The 16,824-nt window shown below is 40.3% G+C and overlaps 1 protein-coding gene and 1 long non-coding RNA gene across 2 annotated transcripts in view; one reads left to right on the forward strand and one right to left on the reverse strand.

Annotated features, from left to right (window-relative positions):
* LOC132400668 (uncharacterized) overlaps window positions 1-16,824 on the forward strand; it is a 30,816-nt gene that overhangs the window by 5,193 nt on the left and 8,799 nt on the right. The window lies entirely within an intron of this gene.
* The window catches only part of slc66a3 (solute carrier family 66 member 3), a 32,844-nt gene continuing 24,400 nt past the window's right edge, over window positions 8,381-16,824 (reverse strand). The window contains exons 6-7 of the mRNA XM_059981883.1: window positions 12,264-12,305; window positions 8,381-11,131 (exon numbers count right to left, since the gene is read on the reverse strand). Of these exons, the coding sequence (XP_059837866.1) occupies window positions 11,040-11,131; window positions 12,264-12,305 (134 nt within the window). The 3' untranslated portion in view covers window positions 8,381-11,039. The remainder of the gene's footprint in view (window positions 11,132-12,263; window positions 12,306-16,824) is intronic.

Consider the following 16,824-nt stretch of genomic DNA (forward strand, 5'->3'; position numbering starts at 1 on the left):
CTTGATTGGTGAGGCTTGATGGGTGGAACTGCAGATTAAGAAAGCTATGAGCACATTAATGGGTTATTTTATAGACCATCCAACAGTCCGTGTGATTTAGAAGAACAAAGTTGCAGAGAGATTGCAGACTGTTGCAAGAAACAGTCGGTTGTATAGGTGATTTTAACTTTCCAAAGATTGAAATACTCCCATACTGTACAAGGACTAGATGGGATAGAGTTTGTCAAGTGTGCTAAGGAAAGTTTCCTTAATCATTATGTAGAATTCCCAACGAGAGAGTGTGTGAACCTTGATCTCCCATTTGGGATTGAGACAGGCCGAGTGGCAGACAGTTTTGTAGGGGAACACTTTGCATCTAGTAATCATAATGCATTAGTTTCAAAGTAAATATGGATAAAGATAGGTCTGCTTTGTGGGCTGAGATTCTAAATTAGAGAAAGGCCAATTTTGATGGGATTGGATTGGGACAGGCAAAGATGCACTTGGCAAGTTGGAGGCCTTCAGAAGTGAAATTTAGAGAGTACAATACCTGTATGTACCTATCAGAATAAAAGGTAAAGATAACAGGTTTAGGGAACCTTGGTTTTCAAGTGGTATTGAGGCCCTGGTTAAGAGGAAAAAAAAGTAGGTGCTTAGCAGGTATGGGCAGATGGGTCCTAAATGAGGTAAGAAATGCAAGAAGACACATAAGAAAGAAATCAGTAGGGCTAAAAGAAAGCTTGATGTTGCCCTCACAGACATGGTGAAAGAAAATTCTGAGGGATTCTACAGATATGTTAAGAGCAAAAGGACTGCAAAGGACAAAACTGGACCTCCGGAAGATCAGAATGGTAATCTATGCATGGAGCCAAAAAGAGATGGGGTGGATCTTAAATTGATTTTGTGCATCTGTATTTACTCGGGAGATGGAGACAGAGTCTGCAGAAGTGAGGCAAAGCTGCAGCAAGGTCATGGAACCTATACAGATTCCATGGGAGGAGGTATCCTTGTTTGCTATCTTGAGGCAAATTAGGGTGGACGAATCCCCAGGGCCTGACAAGGCATTCCCTTTTACCCTGTAGGAGACAAGTACAGAAATTGCAGGGGCCCTAGGAGAGACACTTAAATCATCCTTAGTGACATGTAAAGTACCAGAGGATGGGAGGATAGTTAACCTGGGTCTGCCTTTTAAGAAAGGCTCTAAAAATAAAGCTTAAAATTAAAGGCCAATGAGTTTGACATCAGTAGTGGGGAAGTTATTGGAAGATATTCTAAAGAACTGGAAGTATGAATATTTAGAGAGGCATGGATTGATTAGGGATAATCTGCATGGCTTTGTGCATGTTGGGCTGTATCTAACCAATCTTAAAGAGTTTTTTTTGAGGAAGTTACCAGGCAAGTTGATGAAGGCAAGGCAATGGATGTTGTCTACAGGGAATTTAGCAAGGCATTTGACAAGGTCCTGCATGGGAGGTTGATCAAGAAAGTTCAGTCACTTGGCATTCAAGTTGAGGTGGTAAATTGGATTAGACATTGGAGTCCCATAGGTATCAGTGCTGGGACTGTTGTTGTTTGTCATCTATGTCAACGATCTGTATGATAATATGGTTAACTGGATTAGCCAATTTGCTGATGACACCAAGATTGGGGTGTTATTAGACAGCAAGACTACCAGAGCTTGCAGTTGGATCTGAACCAGCTGGAGAAATGAACTAAAAAATGGCAGATGGAATTTAATGTAGACAAGTGTAAACTGTTGCTCTTCAGTAGGACCAGTCAGGGTAGGTCTTACACACAGGAAGGCACTGAGTGCGGTAGAACAAAGAGATCTGGGAATATTGGTTCATAATTCATTGAAAGCAGTGGCACAGGGCCATATAGAAAGCTTCTGGTACATTGGCCTCATAAATCAAAGTATTGGGTACAGAAGATGGGATATTATGTTGAAGTTGTATAGGACTTTGGTACAGTTCTGGTCACCTACCTACATGAAAGATGTAAATAAGGTTGAAAGCATACAGAAGAAATCTACAAGGATGTAGCTGGTACTGGAGGACTTGAGTTATAAGCTAAGACTGAATAGGTTAGGACTTTATTCTTTGGAACATAAAAGATTGAGGGGAGATTTTATAGATGTATAAAAATTATGAGGGGTATAAATAGGGTAAATGCAGGCAGGCTTTTTCAACTGAAGTTGTGTGGGACTGCAAGTAAAGGTCATGAATTAAGGGTGAAAGGTGAAATATTTAAGAGGAACATGAGGGGAAACAACTTCAGGGGGTTGTGAGAGTGAGGAACGATCTGCCAGCTAAAATGGTTCATATGAGTTTGATTTCAACGTTTAAGAGAAGTTTGGATCACTACATGGATGGGAGTGGCATGGGTTGGGTGCAGGTCAATGGTACTAAACAGTTTTAATGGTTTGGCATGGACTAACTGGCTGAAGGACCTGGTTCTGTGCTGTACTTTTCTATGACTGTAAAAGGGGAAGGGGAAGGGGAGGAAGTGGGAAGCACCAGAGAAACAGTCTGTAATGATCAATAAACCAGTTTGTTTGGAATCAAATAACCTTGCCCGGGTCTCAGGGCTGGATGTGTCTGCACCAGTGCCAGCCCTGCCCGCCTGCCACTCCTTCTTTGCCACCTGTCTCACATCATTCACACCTCTCCTACAGCACTGAACCCCCGCCATTTCCAACAACCTTTGCTTCCGCCAGATTTACAAACTTGCTCTCCACTCCATGTTGACAAATACAGTACTGTGCAAAAGTCTTAGGCACCCAAGCTATATATATGTGCCCAAGACCTTTGCACAGTACCGTATAGTTTATTATATATTGGATTTGATAGTTAGTCCCTTAATTTTTCTAGTGTTTTATTAGTAATTAAACCACTAATCATTAAAGACCCTCACCATCTGAGAAATGCCTTCTTCATGTTACTACCGTCAGCGAGGAGGGTCAGGAGCATTGAGGTATACACCTAACTTTTTAGGAACAGGTACTTCCCATCTCCCATCAGATTTCTGAATGATCCATGAACACCTCATTAACAGTCTTTTGCACTATTGAATTTTTGTAACATAATAATTTTTATGTCTTGCACTGCACTGTGGCCTCAAATTAACAAATTTCATGACATGTGCCTTGAAAATAAACCTGATTTTGGTTTCTCACTATTAAAAGACACTTTGTCCTCCTATTTTGGCACAATGTTTATTTTACAGTGAGGATAGAATTTAGATTAATATTTGATATCCATAATATATTCTCTCTTCCATTCCCACTGCTGAGATAGTTTAGTTTTCTTCTGCCTTCAATTTTAATAATTTACTTAGAATCTTGTTGCTTATTTCATGCTAGTTTTCTTTTTTTCCTTTATATTTTGTTTTGATTGTCCCTGAGACTCCCTGTTTTAGGCTTATTGATAACAGCAACCCTTTCAACAAATGCAACCACTCAAATTAGTCATTGGTGGTCCATTTTGAAGGAACATCTATTCGTTGAGAATTAGAACATGCTCTTAGCACCAACCACATATGTCCCCTCCCTTTCCTTTTCTATTTTCTGCAGGTAGCACCAATGTCGTATCTGTTGGACTAGGGTAAAGTTGAAGCTCCTGCAAGACTTGTTAGCTTACCACATTTGCTTAATTTGTAATTGTCTCCTTCTCTTGCGGATCAACTAATTGACAGCTGTGACTGTCACTCTGCTTTAGCAGAGTGTAATCCTCCCTTTCCCCACGCTGTATAGCTGCAGCTCAGCAACACGGAGCCCAAATTCCTCAAAGCAAATGTTACAGCTATGGTGCCACTATTAATGTTCCATGTTTTACATCACCAGTATCCCACCCCTCATCAAATCCTGTTTTATGCATTGCTTCATTTTCACTGTGATTGTCCACGGTCATTCAAGTTTATCCAGTCTGTTAAAATAAGAGCAAGTTATCTTAATTCAAATCATTGCCCTAGTGCAAAAATGATTTAATTCAATCACTATTTGCTGGCTTACAATGTCACATCTTATTTTTCCTCCTTATTGAGATTTTTTAAAAAAAGGAAATCAAAGGAGCTTGATCAAAGCCTGCTTGATAACTGAGCATCCACACTCGCAAGTTCTCAACTCAATTCTCAAAAAAAAGTTGTCCCCTAGCTTTTTACTATAGTTCTTGGTTTTTGATGTTCACTGTGTAAATCTTTTACAGAACCTTAATCACTTCACTGAGATCACCTCTTTTTCTAAAATGAATTGAATATAGACCTTGGTTTCTTAAAGTTAATCCCATTATTCTAGGAATTAATCTGCTAAATCTATATTGCTGTAGAACTAAGTAAATTATATCTTCCTTTAATTCAGGAATTCAAAACTGCCTACTTTTGTCCAGTTATCTTCTCAGTTATCTCCCCAATACAACACAAGGCTTCACCTTTATTCCTCAGAGCAACTCAAATTACATGTCTGCTGGGTATTTGCTTTATGGATTGCACCATGCAATCTTGGAATCTGGGTCCCTGCAACTGGAAGTAACAAGCTGAACAATTGCCAATAAATTTCTTGTGAACCAGAAAGCAGGTTTGTAGGAGGTTACAAGCCTGCGTGCTCAGCTCCAGTGGTGGAAAGGGAAATGCTGGCAACTATAGCACTGGCTGCCAGTGGACAGGTTGTTACAACTTTAGTTACCTTCTATCTTTTATTTTTATATAATTCTTTACAATTGTTGAAATGCTGTTTTTTTTGTTGCCCATCACGCCAACACAGCACAGCAAATTCCCAATTTGTGTAAATGGATATGGTGAATAAAGTTGATCCTTGTACGATCTGCTTGACAGAATGTAGATAATGGATTTGTTTATCAAAAAAGTATTGGGGGGGGTGGTTGGCGAGTCACCATTAAGTAGAAACTCAACTGGAATGAAGATGAAAATACTTAAGTATGAAAATAGGTCAGAAGCCTGCCCTGAAGACATAACCGGAGTCATTCCATTTTATTTCCATTATATTCTTTCCATTTTCCTAAATGAGTGAAATTCCAGCAACATTTGAGAAACTCAACAGCATGTGGGCAATACAGTAGCACAGCTGGTAAAATTCAATCCCAACGTCTGGTTTTGTCTGTACAGAGTTTGCATGTTTTCCCTGTAATGGCTGGGATGAATCCTGCATTCCAAAAAAATGTGTTAATTCATCATCATCAGCATTATGTGCTGTGTTGTATGACATACGTCATCATGGTCCCATGACCATGATTGTTCATAGCGAATTTTTCTACATAAGTGGTTTGCCATTGCCTTCTTCTGGGCAGTGTCTTTTCAAGACGGGTGACCCCAGCTATTATCAATACTCTCCTGCTGTCAGTGGTCACATATCTCGGACTTGTTATATGCACTAGCTGCTCATATCCCCTGCCTCCATGGCTTCATGGACTTTATTCCCTGGAGCGTAGAAGAATAAGGGGAGACTTGATAGAGGTATATAAAATTATGATGGGTAAAGATAGAGTGACTTGATAGAAGTATATAAAATTATGATGGGTATAGATAGAGTGAATGCAAGCAGGCTTTTTCCACTGAGGCTAGGGGAGAAAAAAAACCCAGAGGACATAGGTTAAGGGTGAAAGGGGAATAGTTTAAAGGGAACATTGGGGGGGCTTCTTCACACAGAGAGTGGTGGGAGTGTGGAATGAGCTGCCAGATGAAGTGCTAAATGCAGGTACACTTTTAACATTTAAGAAAAACTTGGACAGGTACATGGATGAGAGGTGTATGGAGGGATATGGGCCAGGTGCAGGTCAGTGGGACTAGGCAGAAAAATGGTTCAACACAGCCAAGAAGGGCCAAAAGGCCTGTTTCTGTGCTGTAATGTTCTATGGTTCTATGTGATACTGATCAAATGGGGGGGGGGGGGGGAGGGGCTAAGCAGGTGCTGCACTTATCCAAGGGTGACATGCAGGCTAGCGGAGGGAAGGAGCACCTTATACCACCTATGGTGGAGGCGTATCTCCACCTCACCACCCCGGCAAGTTAATTAGCCACTGCAAACTGTCCAGTGTATCGGGGTAATTGGTGGAATCTTGGTGGGGGGTGAGGGGAGTTGTTAGGAATGCAGAGAGAATAAAAAGGGATGAGTGTAAATGGGAACGGGATTCAGTGGACAAAGGATTTTTTTTTTGTGCTGTATAACGAGGTGGACAACCAGGACAAGGCAGCACTTCTGATTGGCACCTATCTATCATCCAAATAGTCACTCCCTCCATGAGTTTGTCCTACAAAATGCACTATCATTGCCTCGTATTGCTGCCCTTTGTCATCACTGGATAGGGACTTCACCAGCAGAATTGCAGTGATTCAAACTCAATAAGGCACTTTTGGAAAACGGCGAATGTGGGTCCAGTTAGTATTTAAGTAGTCTCATTTAAAAAAAAGTAAACGAGTAATGCCCAATCAATTGTTAATTACCCATTTCACATCCCCCCACTCCTTTCCAACATGTCAATTGATATACTTCTAGCAAGAAAACCCAGTCTGGCCTTGCACATTGCAAACCCACCAAATAAGGTTAGGCCTTCAAGCCACCCCAGTTAGAAGGGAATTTAGGTTGGACAATGGATGCCTGCTTTGCCAACAATGTCCACTTCAATGAGGGGTGATTGATAAGTTTGTGCCCTAAGGTAGGAGTCAATTTTAGAAAACCTAGCACTTTTATTTTTCAACATAGTCCCCCTCCTACATTTACACACTTAGTCCTCTGGTCGTGGAGCATACAGATCTTGGACCTCCAGAAAGTGTCCACAGTTTGAAGTTAATAACTAATCTCCTTCTACCTTAGGCCACAAACTTATCAATCACCCCGATGAGTTGTTTACTTCAAACTTTCTGCATAATCACTCAAAGAATTTACTTGCATGTGCATGTAACGAGAGCTGTATAACTCATCTCCTTCTCCCTCAGGCCATGACTTATCAATCACCCATGCTGTGGACGTTTTCTGGAGATCCAAGATCCGTATGCTCCACGACCACTGGACTAAGTGTGTAAATGTAGGAGGGGACTATGTTGAAAAATAAATGTGCTAGTTTTTCTAAAATTGACTCCGTCTACCTTAGGCCACAAACTTATCAACCACCCTCGTATGAATGAATAAAACTAACCTGACACTTAACTCCTTTCAGCTTCTATCATCTTCTCTTCAAAAGGTGCTGCTATCTTCCCTCACCTCAAAAAGTAATCCTTCTTTCTCCAGTTCCTGCAAACTTCAACAACATCACCAACTTGCCCATTGAATATGCTATGCTGTTACCTTGCAAATCCATACTCCGCTTTGCATAACTCAATATTTGAAATCATCCAATCAGATTTTTAATGTAATTACATTATAAAATGGTGGAAATTATGTTTAACATTTCTTTTTCTTTCAATTCTTTTCTGTTGTGTAGCATAGACCCAGGAATGTTTGTAAACACAAGATTCATTCGAGCATAAGAAATAGGAGCAGGAGTAGGCCATCCAGCCCATCGAGCCTACCCCACCATTCAATAAGATCATGGCTGATCTGTCCGTAAACTCACCTCCATCTACCTGCCTTTTCCCCATAACCCTTAATTCTCCTACTATGTAAAAATCTATCTAACTGTATATTAAATATATTTAGTGAAGAGGCCTCAACTGCTTCCCTGGGCAAAGAATTCCACAGATTCACCACTCTCTGGGAAAAACAGATTTTCCTCATCTCAGTCCTAAATCTTCTCCCCTGAACCTTGAGGCAATGTGCCCTAGTTCCAGTCTCTGCAGATACCGCAAATTCAGAGTAACACAGAAACGAAGGTACTCACCAATCAGTCAGCATCTATTAAGAGGAAGAAACAGTTGATATTTTAGGCCAAGAACCTTCATCACCTTCATCAGGAAATGCTTCCTATGCCAATCCTGCCACCTAAAGGACTTTATTATCGAACTTTGATTTTTTTAAATTATAAGTATTCAATGTATAATGTATTTCATTAGGGATGGACGATTAAGCACACATTTAGGCCTCTATTGTGTGATCAATGAGCTTGGCTAAAAGCATTAGATGTAAAAGACATAGATTTTTGTGGGCCACAATAAAATAGAAATGTCAAAGTTGACTTCTCAAACAATTCAGTCCACACAGGCCTTCCACCACCCATCCTGGTTTCTCCTATTCCTCCGCACTACCTGGAACAAGATGCATGCAGGAAAGTCTCTGAAAGAGGAAACTGAGCTGATTCCTTCTCCATTGTGGCAAATTTACAGATAAATGGGTCATCAGGATAATCTGCAGGAGGATGAGGAGGAGGAGGAGGAGGAATAGGAAACTAATCTCCAGTCATATGTGAGACATTAATGCAGATGGTATTAATAAACCAAAAGTACACAAAGATTTAGTCTAGTCAAAATGTTATATTTATGTAAAAATAACATTGTCACATGAAAAATTTCTCCGCATGAATACATTTCCAAACAATTTGATCCGATATGTAGTTAAGCTTTATATATATATATATTAGTTAAGCATTTGTTTTCCATATGAAAATGATTAGAAATACAATTTAATAATTCTTGATCTGTTAAGCTGTAAAGCTATTTGCAGAAACACAAGCATGAAATTATATTTAAAGTTGTCCTTTGGGTCGTATACCCAACTCCCACTTTAACAGTACATTATGGGGAGAAAAAAGTAAAATAGTTTACACAAGATCACTGTGCAACAGACACCTGCACCTGTGGAATCAGGATGAAGTGCCTCTCAACACCATTCTAAGCCAAACAGCAAATACAGAGCTACAACAAAGTGAATGCAATGTTAGTTGCATTCATGAATCAAAATGTCTGAATTACTTACTCATCCAAAGAGGTCACCCCAAAATGAATCTAATGAATTCATATTTTCATCCAATTTAGTCAACTGTCAAGCGATAGAAAAAAATTAAATGTCAATGAAATAAAGCTGTGAAAGTTTCCTTTCACCTCACCTTCAAATTTGTTAATTAAAACGGTTCTGAAGTGGTTTCTCTTCACTTACACTGCATCAGTACATGATAAAATTCAAAACTGTTGCAATCAACTAAGTGCATGAAGGTAGTACATATCTTCCCAATGGCTCTAAAAATGCTTTTATTAGGCGTCTTTCAGAAACTCATGTTTTCACAGTGCCTACATTGATGTTATTTTGGAAATGCAGCAGCCAAAACAGGCACAGCAAGCTGGGACATTGCAAGGATAATCAATGGGTATAAATATTAGCCATCAGAACTTCTACCTGAAAATGTGGATGGAAGTTCAGACTCATCCAAAACACTCCACATTCAACAGTCCAGCTGGTCCTTGGAGTATCACATTGGAATATTCACCCCACACTCCACACATTTGCCACAGAGAGAAAAAAACTCCCATTAACCACCCAAAAACTTTCCTGAACTTGGAATCTGAGAAGTAAAACAATGTTTTAAAGGAGTGAAGCCCTGTATTTTAAATATGAAGTAACTATGAAAAAAAACCTATTCTCTTAATTTAAGGTTCAAAGTAAGTGGTGTTAAAGAGTTAGGTATCCCTGTGGTTAAATAAACTAGTAACATAATCTTAAAGATAGCTGCCTTATATAAAAAAAAATCCTTCATCAACCAAATTCCTCATATTTTAGTAGAATCACTTTGATTCCACAATTTCAAAAGCTGCCAATAATATTTTAAAAATGCTATGCTCTGGACTGCACTATTTTATACATAAGCTAGATTTCTGTCCTACATGTATGAAAAATAATCAGTTTTACATTGTTAAATAACATCCATGTTTAGAGTAAATCTAAAATACATCTCATATCAGCCATTACTCCTCCTGTCAACTGACCATGCATTTTAGTAAAATAACTTCCATTTCTTCACAGAAACTATTTTGCCATTCAATTTAGATCCAAATTCCTCTCCTATATTTTTTAGATTTAGGTTTTAACTTTTGTAAATTCTTATTCCATTAAGCAAACACAATCCAAATACACTTGGTTCCCAATTTTGTAAACCTGGGAAGCTGGTGAGTATGAGGGTGTTGCTGTGTCTGAATACTGTTGACCTCACTTACTCCAGAAAGGTTTTCTTTTTTTTTACCTCCCTAACAAGTTACAATTTTCTGGCGTGGCTCCAGCGCCCCTTCCAAATAAACTCTGGAAGTGATTCTAGTTGAGTGCATCACTCATGCTGGTTCACATGTAGCTGCCATGGGCTAGAATGTTCACCTTAAGAATTCTGGCCCTACTATCAATTAAAGTGAGAGGGCAAAGGAAAAGGGGAGAACTGAAAAGAGTGCGGGGGACATCACAGATGTAGGAGAATGAATTGGGTTACACTGGTTAGCTTGGTAAGAGAACATGCTTACCTTGTGCTTCAAATTAAGTATACTGCAGTATTAAGTGCTCATAAAGGAAACATGTTTAATGTTAGTATCTGTAGTGCAGATATAATATATAATAAAATAATCTTAACTTAGTTTTGCATTGTAATTGCTTTGGGTTAATTTTGGAGGGTTCTGATGTAAACAGTAATGAACCACGGATTAAAGGGTTAGATGTTCTTATTTTAGAGGTTCAACTGTTACAAGTCAGTATTTGTGATTATACTAATAATCATTGTATCAATTGGAATAAAGGGCTCCATCTGCTTTTCATTTTGTATGGAATTCTTGCAGTGAGTACAGCTGTTCCTTTGTATTATTCAAAAAGTAAAAAGCTCATCAGAATTTATTCTCATCCACTTTCTGCTGGCTGAGTAGCATCTATGAAAGACCATCAGATAGACTGAATAAAGAGAAGCCCTGCCAACTATTTTAATCAGTTTCTAGGCTTGGTCCAGAAGAGACCACACAGTCACATACACTGCCAAGACTCCAAACTATGTCTCGCCAACCACAATGTCTTGAGAATTTCTTGGGGGGTATTTATGTTGATTGCCTTTACAAAATATTTCAAATGAACAATAAGAAAGGGTTGCCCGGAGGTTTCTGTTTCAATCCAGAAATCCAGTTGTGCAGTTCTGAGATTCAGCTCCTCATCGTGTTCATGCTTGTTTCTTTCCAGTCTTCCTGTAGTAGATGATGGTAGTCAACACCCACACATTCAGCAAACACAGAATCACATAACGTATAATCACTGGAAAGGAAATCAGAGCCATTATATAAGATGTAGATTTTATTTGAGTACCAACAAGCCAAATGTGTATAAGTCACATGATTTTATTACAGAAGTTTGTAATTATCAAGAGTATTTTATATTAATTTCCATTTATTTGAAATAACAACATCACCTCTGTTAGCTGGACAAGGGTAATTATGCTTGGTGCATATACACTGTTTTAGGGTTTCTGAAATAAATCAACAGGCTCCTTTTTCTTTTACAAAAAAATGTTTTTATTACTTCTAATCAGCTGGCAGTGCTACCCAAAAGTTGCTACCAGATTTTGTCCTCCTCAAGTTTACTACCTGCAAAGGAAGAGGCACCAACTCCTTGTATTATTAATGAAAAAAAACCTGTTACTGAAGGCAAGGGGACACTGAGGAAAAGGTAACATGCATATTGACCCAATTATCCCAGGAAACTAAAATATTGTGTGGGTTAAGAAAACCTGGTAGTGTATTGGTTATGTCATTTAGACTAGTAATCCAAGAACCTGATTAATGAGCTGGAAATGAGTCCACATCCAACTGGAGAATATAAATTCAATTTGTTATTTGATATAAAAGCTAGTTAAGTACAAGTGACCAGAAACCAACCAGAGAAGTGCCAAAACACATCTGATTCACTGACACCTTGTCTGGAAAGAAAATCTGTCTTCTTTATCCCTGGTTATGCCTATAGGTGAATCCAATGCAACCGAATGACTCTGAAAAGCTTCCCAAAATAACCCTTTGAGTGACTCTATTTAAGAGTAATTAGGGATGAGCCATGTAATACAGAATTACATGCCTGTGGTCAAGTAGACAGACTACTCAGTTGTATACCAAATAAGGATGCATATTTTTGTAAATCACGTAAAAATACTATGGCAATTTTGGTATTATTCACTAGATATGATATTTACAGAATTCATTTCTTTCATCTGGGAACCTTTTCCCTTTTCAATACATGAGAAATTCTTATATTCTAAGAACCATTACATTTGCTATTTGGATGAAAGTGATGTTTTCACAAAGGAAGAGTTGATCAATTTTAATTTGTAAAAATTCCAAAATTTCAAATTAGAATTGCAATAAGAAGACTGCATACATATCAAAAACACATTCACCTGCTGTGTCCTGGGTGGTCATCAGTGTAGTGAAGATTCGTGCTGTGTAAGAATAATAAAATTAAGGTCACAATTCAAAGATTAAAAATTGCATAAATTCAGAAGAATAAATTGAATAAAAAGAATAAATAATTGAATAAATTCAGAAGAGAATCCACAGCTCATTGTTGTGGAAAAACACATTCACCATGTGTATAGTCTTTCCACACCCTGCTGTAGTAACTTCCTTTCACAGCAATAGTCTATCCCAATATACTGACTGCTTTACTCATTTCCACCTTTCTGGTCTGTCACAGTTCTACTTATCTACAGTTGTGTTGTTCACAGTCCTGAGTACTCACAAATCCTGCCTATACTTATTAACCTTCATTGGTTCCTTATCTATTAGGTTAGTTATTATACTAACTAAATCACTGAATTAGTATAGCATTGGTAAACCCTCAGCCAATTACTGTGTTGGTGTTTCACAGAAGGAATGAACTGAATTCCAGTCTCCAAGACTTCCCCTGTAGCCCCAGGAATTTTATTTTTTTCACATATTTTAATAGCATATCAGCCTAACTATAGAGTTGCACTTCTGATAAGTTGCCTTTGGCAATGTGCAAACTTTTGCTCACTGTCCAACCTAAAACAGTGTTGCCAAAATTTTTTTTTCAGTGGTTTGATCAAGGTACAACTGCGCAGGCGCACGAACGTCAGTGAGTTAGAGTGGTGGGTAGAATTTAAAAAGAAGACAGCTTTATAGAGCGGGTGTATGACTAGAGTAGGTCAGAGTAGGAGGTCTTTGGCCCAACGGGGCTTCAGTGATAATGCACTGAGATGAGGCAAGTTACTTGTGAAGAATAGGAACGGGAAGTAAGTCTGTGAGGCTGCTGTTCTGGGGATGTCTGGGAGACTGCCAGCCTCCCGGATGGCCACATCTGCACCAGGTGCGTCGAGCTGCAGCTCTGTATGGACTGGGTTAGGGAACTGGAGATTCAGCTCGATGACCTTTGTCTGGTCAGGGAAAGTGAAGAGGTGACAGATAGGAGCTATAGGCAAGTAGTCACACCGGGGCCTCGGGAGACAGATAAGTGGGTAACAGTCTGGAGAGGGAAGGGCAAGAGTCAGATACCAGAGAATACTCCTGTGGCTGTCCCCTTTAAAATAAGTACTCCTGTTTGAGTACTGTTGGGGGGGGATGGGGGAACAACCTACCTGGAGGAAGTAACAGTGGCCACGCCTCTGGCACAGAGTCTGGCCCTGTGGCTCAGAAGGGGAAGGAAAGGAAGAAGATGGCAGCAGTGATAGGGGACTCTGTAGTTTGGGGTTGAGACAGGTGATTCTGCGGATGTAGGAAAGAAACACAGATGGTAGTTTGCCTCCCAGGTGCCAGGATCCGGGATATTTCTGATCATGTCCACAATAACCTGAAGTCGGAAGGTGAACAGCCAGAGGTCGTGGTACATAGTGGAACCAATGTCATAGGTAGGAAGAGGGAGTAGGTCCTGAAAACAGACTACAGGGAGTAAGGAAAGAAGTTGGGAAGCAGGACCACAACATAGTAATCTTGGGATTATTGCCTGTGCTACACCACAGTGAGTATAGGAATAGAGTGAGGTGGAGGATGAACGTGTGACTGAGAAATTGGAACGGGGGCATGCATGACCTTTACAATAAGGATGGGTTGCACTTGAATCCGAGGGGGACCAATATCCTGGCAGGGAGGTTTGCTGAGGCTATTCGGGAGAGTTTAAACTAGAAATGCTGGGGAGTGGGAACCCCCAAAAGTTGTTTTGAAGAGATGGATGGCTCACAAACAGAGAAAACTTGGAGATAGTGCGAGAGGGAGGATAGGCAGGTGATAGAGGGGTTACGCTCAGACTGATGGTTTGAGATGTGTCTATTTTAATGCAAGAAGCATCATGAACAAAGCGGATGAGCTTAGAGCATGGATCAGTACTTGGAGCTATGATGTTGTGGCCATTACAGAAACTTGGATGGCTCAGGGGCAGGAATGGTTAATAAGAGTGCCAAGCTTTAGATGTTTCAGAAAGGACAGGGAGGGAGGCAAAAGAGGTGGGAGCGTGGCACTGCCGATCATAGACAGTGTCATGGCTGCAGAAAAGGAGGAAGTCATGGAGGGATTGTCTACGGAGTCTCTGTAGGTGGAAGTTAGAAACAGGAAGGGGTCAATAACTCTACTGGGTTACATGCAATAGTAACAGGGACATCGAGGAACAGATAGGGAGAAAAATTCTGGAACGGTGCAATAATAACAGGGTTGTCACAATAGGAGATTGTAATTTCGTCAATATTGATTGGCATCTCCCTGGAGCAAGGGGTTTAGATGGGGTGGAGTTTGTTAGATATGTTCAGGAAGGTTTACTGACACAATATGTAGGTAAGCCTACAAGAGAAGAGGCTGTGCTTGATCTGATATTGGGCAATGAACCTGGTCAGGTGTCAGGTCTCTCAGTGGGAGAGCATTTTGGAGATAGTGATCACAATTCTATCTCTTTGACCATAGCATTGGAGAGGGATAGGAACAGACAAGTTAGGAAAACGTTTAATTGGAGTAAGGGGACATATGAAGCTATCAGGCAGGAACGTGAAAGCATAAATTGGGTACAGATGTTCACAGGGAAATATACGGCAGAAATGTGGCAAAAGTTCAGGGGATATTTGCATGGCATACTGTTCCAATGAGACAGGGAAAGGATGATAGGGAACAGGAACCATGGTGTACAGAGGCTGTTGAAAATCTAGTCAAGAAGAAAAGAAAACTTATGAAAGGTTCAAAAAACCAGATAATGATAGAGATCTAGAAAATGATAAAGATCCTGAAAGGGCCATGAGAAGGCCTTGGCGAGCGGGATTAAGGAAAACCCCAAGTCATTCTAGAAGTATGTGAAGAGCAAGAGGATAAGACGTGAGAGAATAGGATCAATCAAGTGTGATAGTGGAAAAGTGTGTATGGAATTGGAAGAGATAGCAGAGGTACTTAATAAGTACTTTGCTTCAGTATTCACTATGGAAAAGGATCTTGGCGATTGTCAGACTGACTTACAGCGGACTGAAAAGCTTGAGCATATAGACATTAGGAAAGAGGATGTGCTGGAGCTTTTGGAAAGCATGAAGTTGGGTAAGTCACCAGGCCCCGATGAGATGTACCCCAGGCTACTGTGGGAGGTGAGGGAGGAGATTGCTGAGCCTATGGTGATGATCTTTGCATCATCAACGGGGATGGGAGAGATTCCAGAGGATTGGAGGATTGCAGATGTTGCTCCCTTATTCAAGAAAAGGAACAGACATATAGACCAGGAAATTATATTCCAGTGAGTCTTACTTCAGTGATTGGTAAGCTGATGAAGAAGATCTTGAGAGGTAAGATTTCTGAACACTTGGAGAGACATAATATGATTAGGAATAGTCAGCATAGTTTTGTTAAATGTAGGTCATGTCATACGTGCCTGAATGAATTTTCTGAGGATGTGACCAAAACACATTGACGACAGTAGAGCTGTAGATGTAGTGTGTATGGATTTCAGCAATGCATTTGATAAGGTGACCCATACAAGGCTTATTGAGAGAATAAGGAGGCATGGGATCCAAGGGAACATTACTTTGTGGATCCAGAACTGGCTTGCCCACAGAAGGCAAACAGTGGTTGTAGATGGGTCATATTCTGCATGGAGGCCACCAGTGGAGTGCCTCAGGGATCTGTTCTGGGACCCCTACTCTTCGTGATTTTTATAAATGACTTAGATGGGGAAGTGGAGGGATGGGTTAGTAAATTTGCTGATGACATGAAGGTTGGGGGTGTTGAGGATAATGTGGAGAGCTGTCAGATGTTACAGTGGGACATTGATAGGATGCAAAATTGCGCTGAGAAGTGGCAGATGGAGTTCAACCCAGGTAAGTGTGAGGTGGTTCATTTTGGTAGGTCAAATATGATGGCAGAATATAGTATTAATGGTAAGTCTCTTGGCAGTGTGGAGGATCAGAAGGATCTTGGGATCCGAGTCTATAGGACACTCAAAGGTTCTGCACAGGTTGACTCTGTGGTTAAGGCAGCATACAGTGTATTGGCCTTCATCAACCGTGAGATTGAGTTCAAGGGCTGAGAGGCAATATTGCAGCTATACAGGACCCTGGTCAGACCCCACTTGGAGTACTGTGCTCAGTTCTGGTTACCTCACTACAGGAAGAATGTGGAAACCACAGAAAGGGTGCAGAGGGGATTAATAAGGATGTTGCCTGTATTGGGGAGCATGCCCTATGAGAATAGGTTGAGAGAACTCAGCCTTTGCTCCTTGTAGTGATTGATGATGAGAGGTGACCTGATAGAGGTGTATAAGATGATGAGAGGCATTGATCGTGTGGATAGTCAGAGGCTTTTTCCCAGGACTGAAATGGCTAGCACAAGAAGGCAGTTTTAAGGTGCTTGGAAGAAGGTACAAAGGAGATGTCAGGGGTAAGTAGTGTTTTAAAAAAAAAAGCAGAGTGTTGAGTGTGTGGAATGGGCTGCCGGTGACGGTGGTGGAGGTGGATACGATAGGGTCTTTTAAGAGAAAAATAG

The sequence above is a fragment of the Hypanus sabinus genome, chromosome 10 (genome assembly GCF_030144855.1).
Source record: "Hypanus sabinus isolate sHypSab1 chromosome 10, sHypSab1.hap1, whole genome shotgun sequence".
NCBI lineage: Eukaryota > Metazoa > Chordata > Chondrichthyes > Myliobatiformes > Dasyatidae > Hypanus > Hypanus sabinus.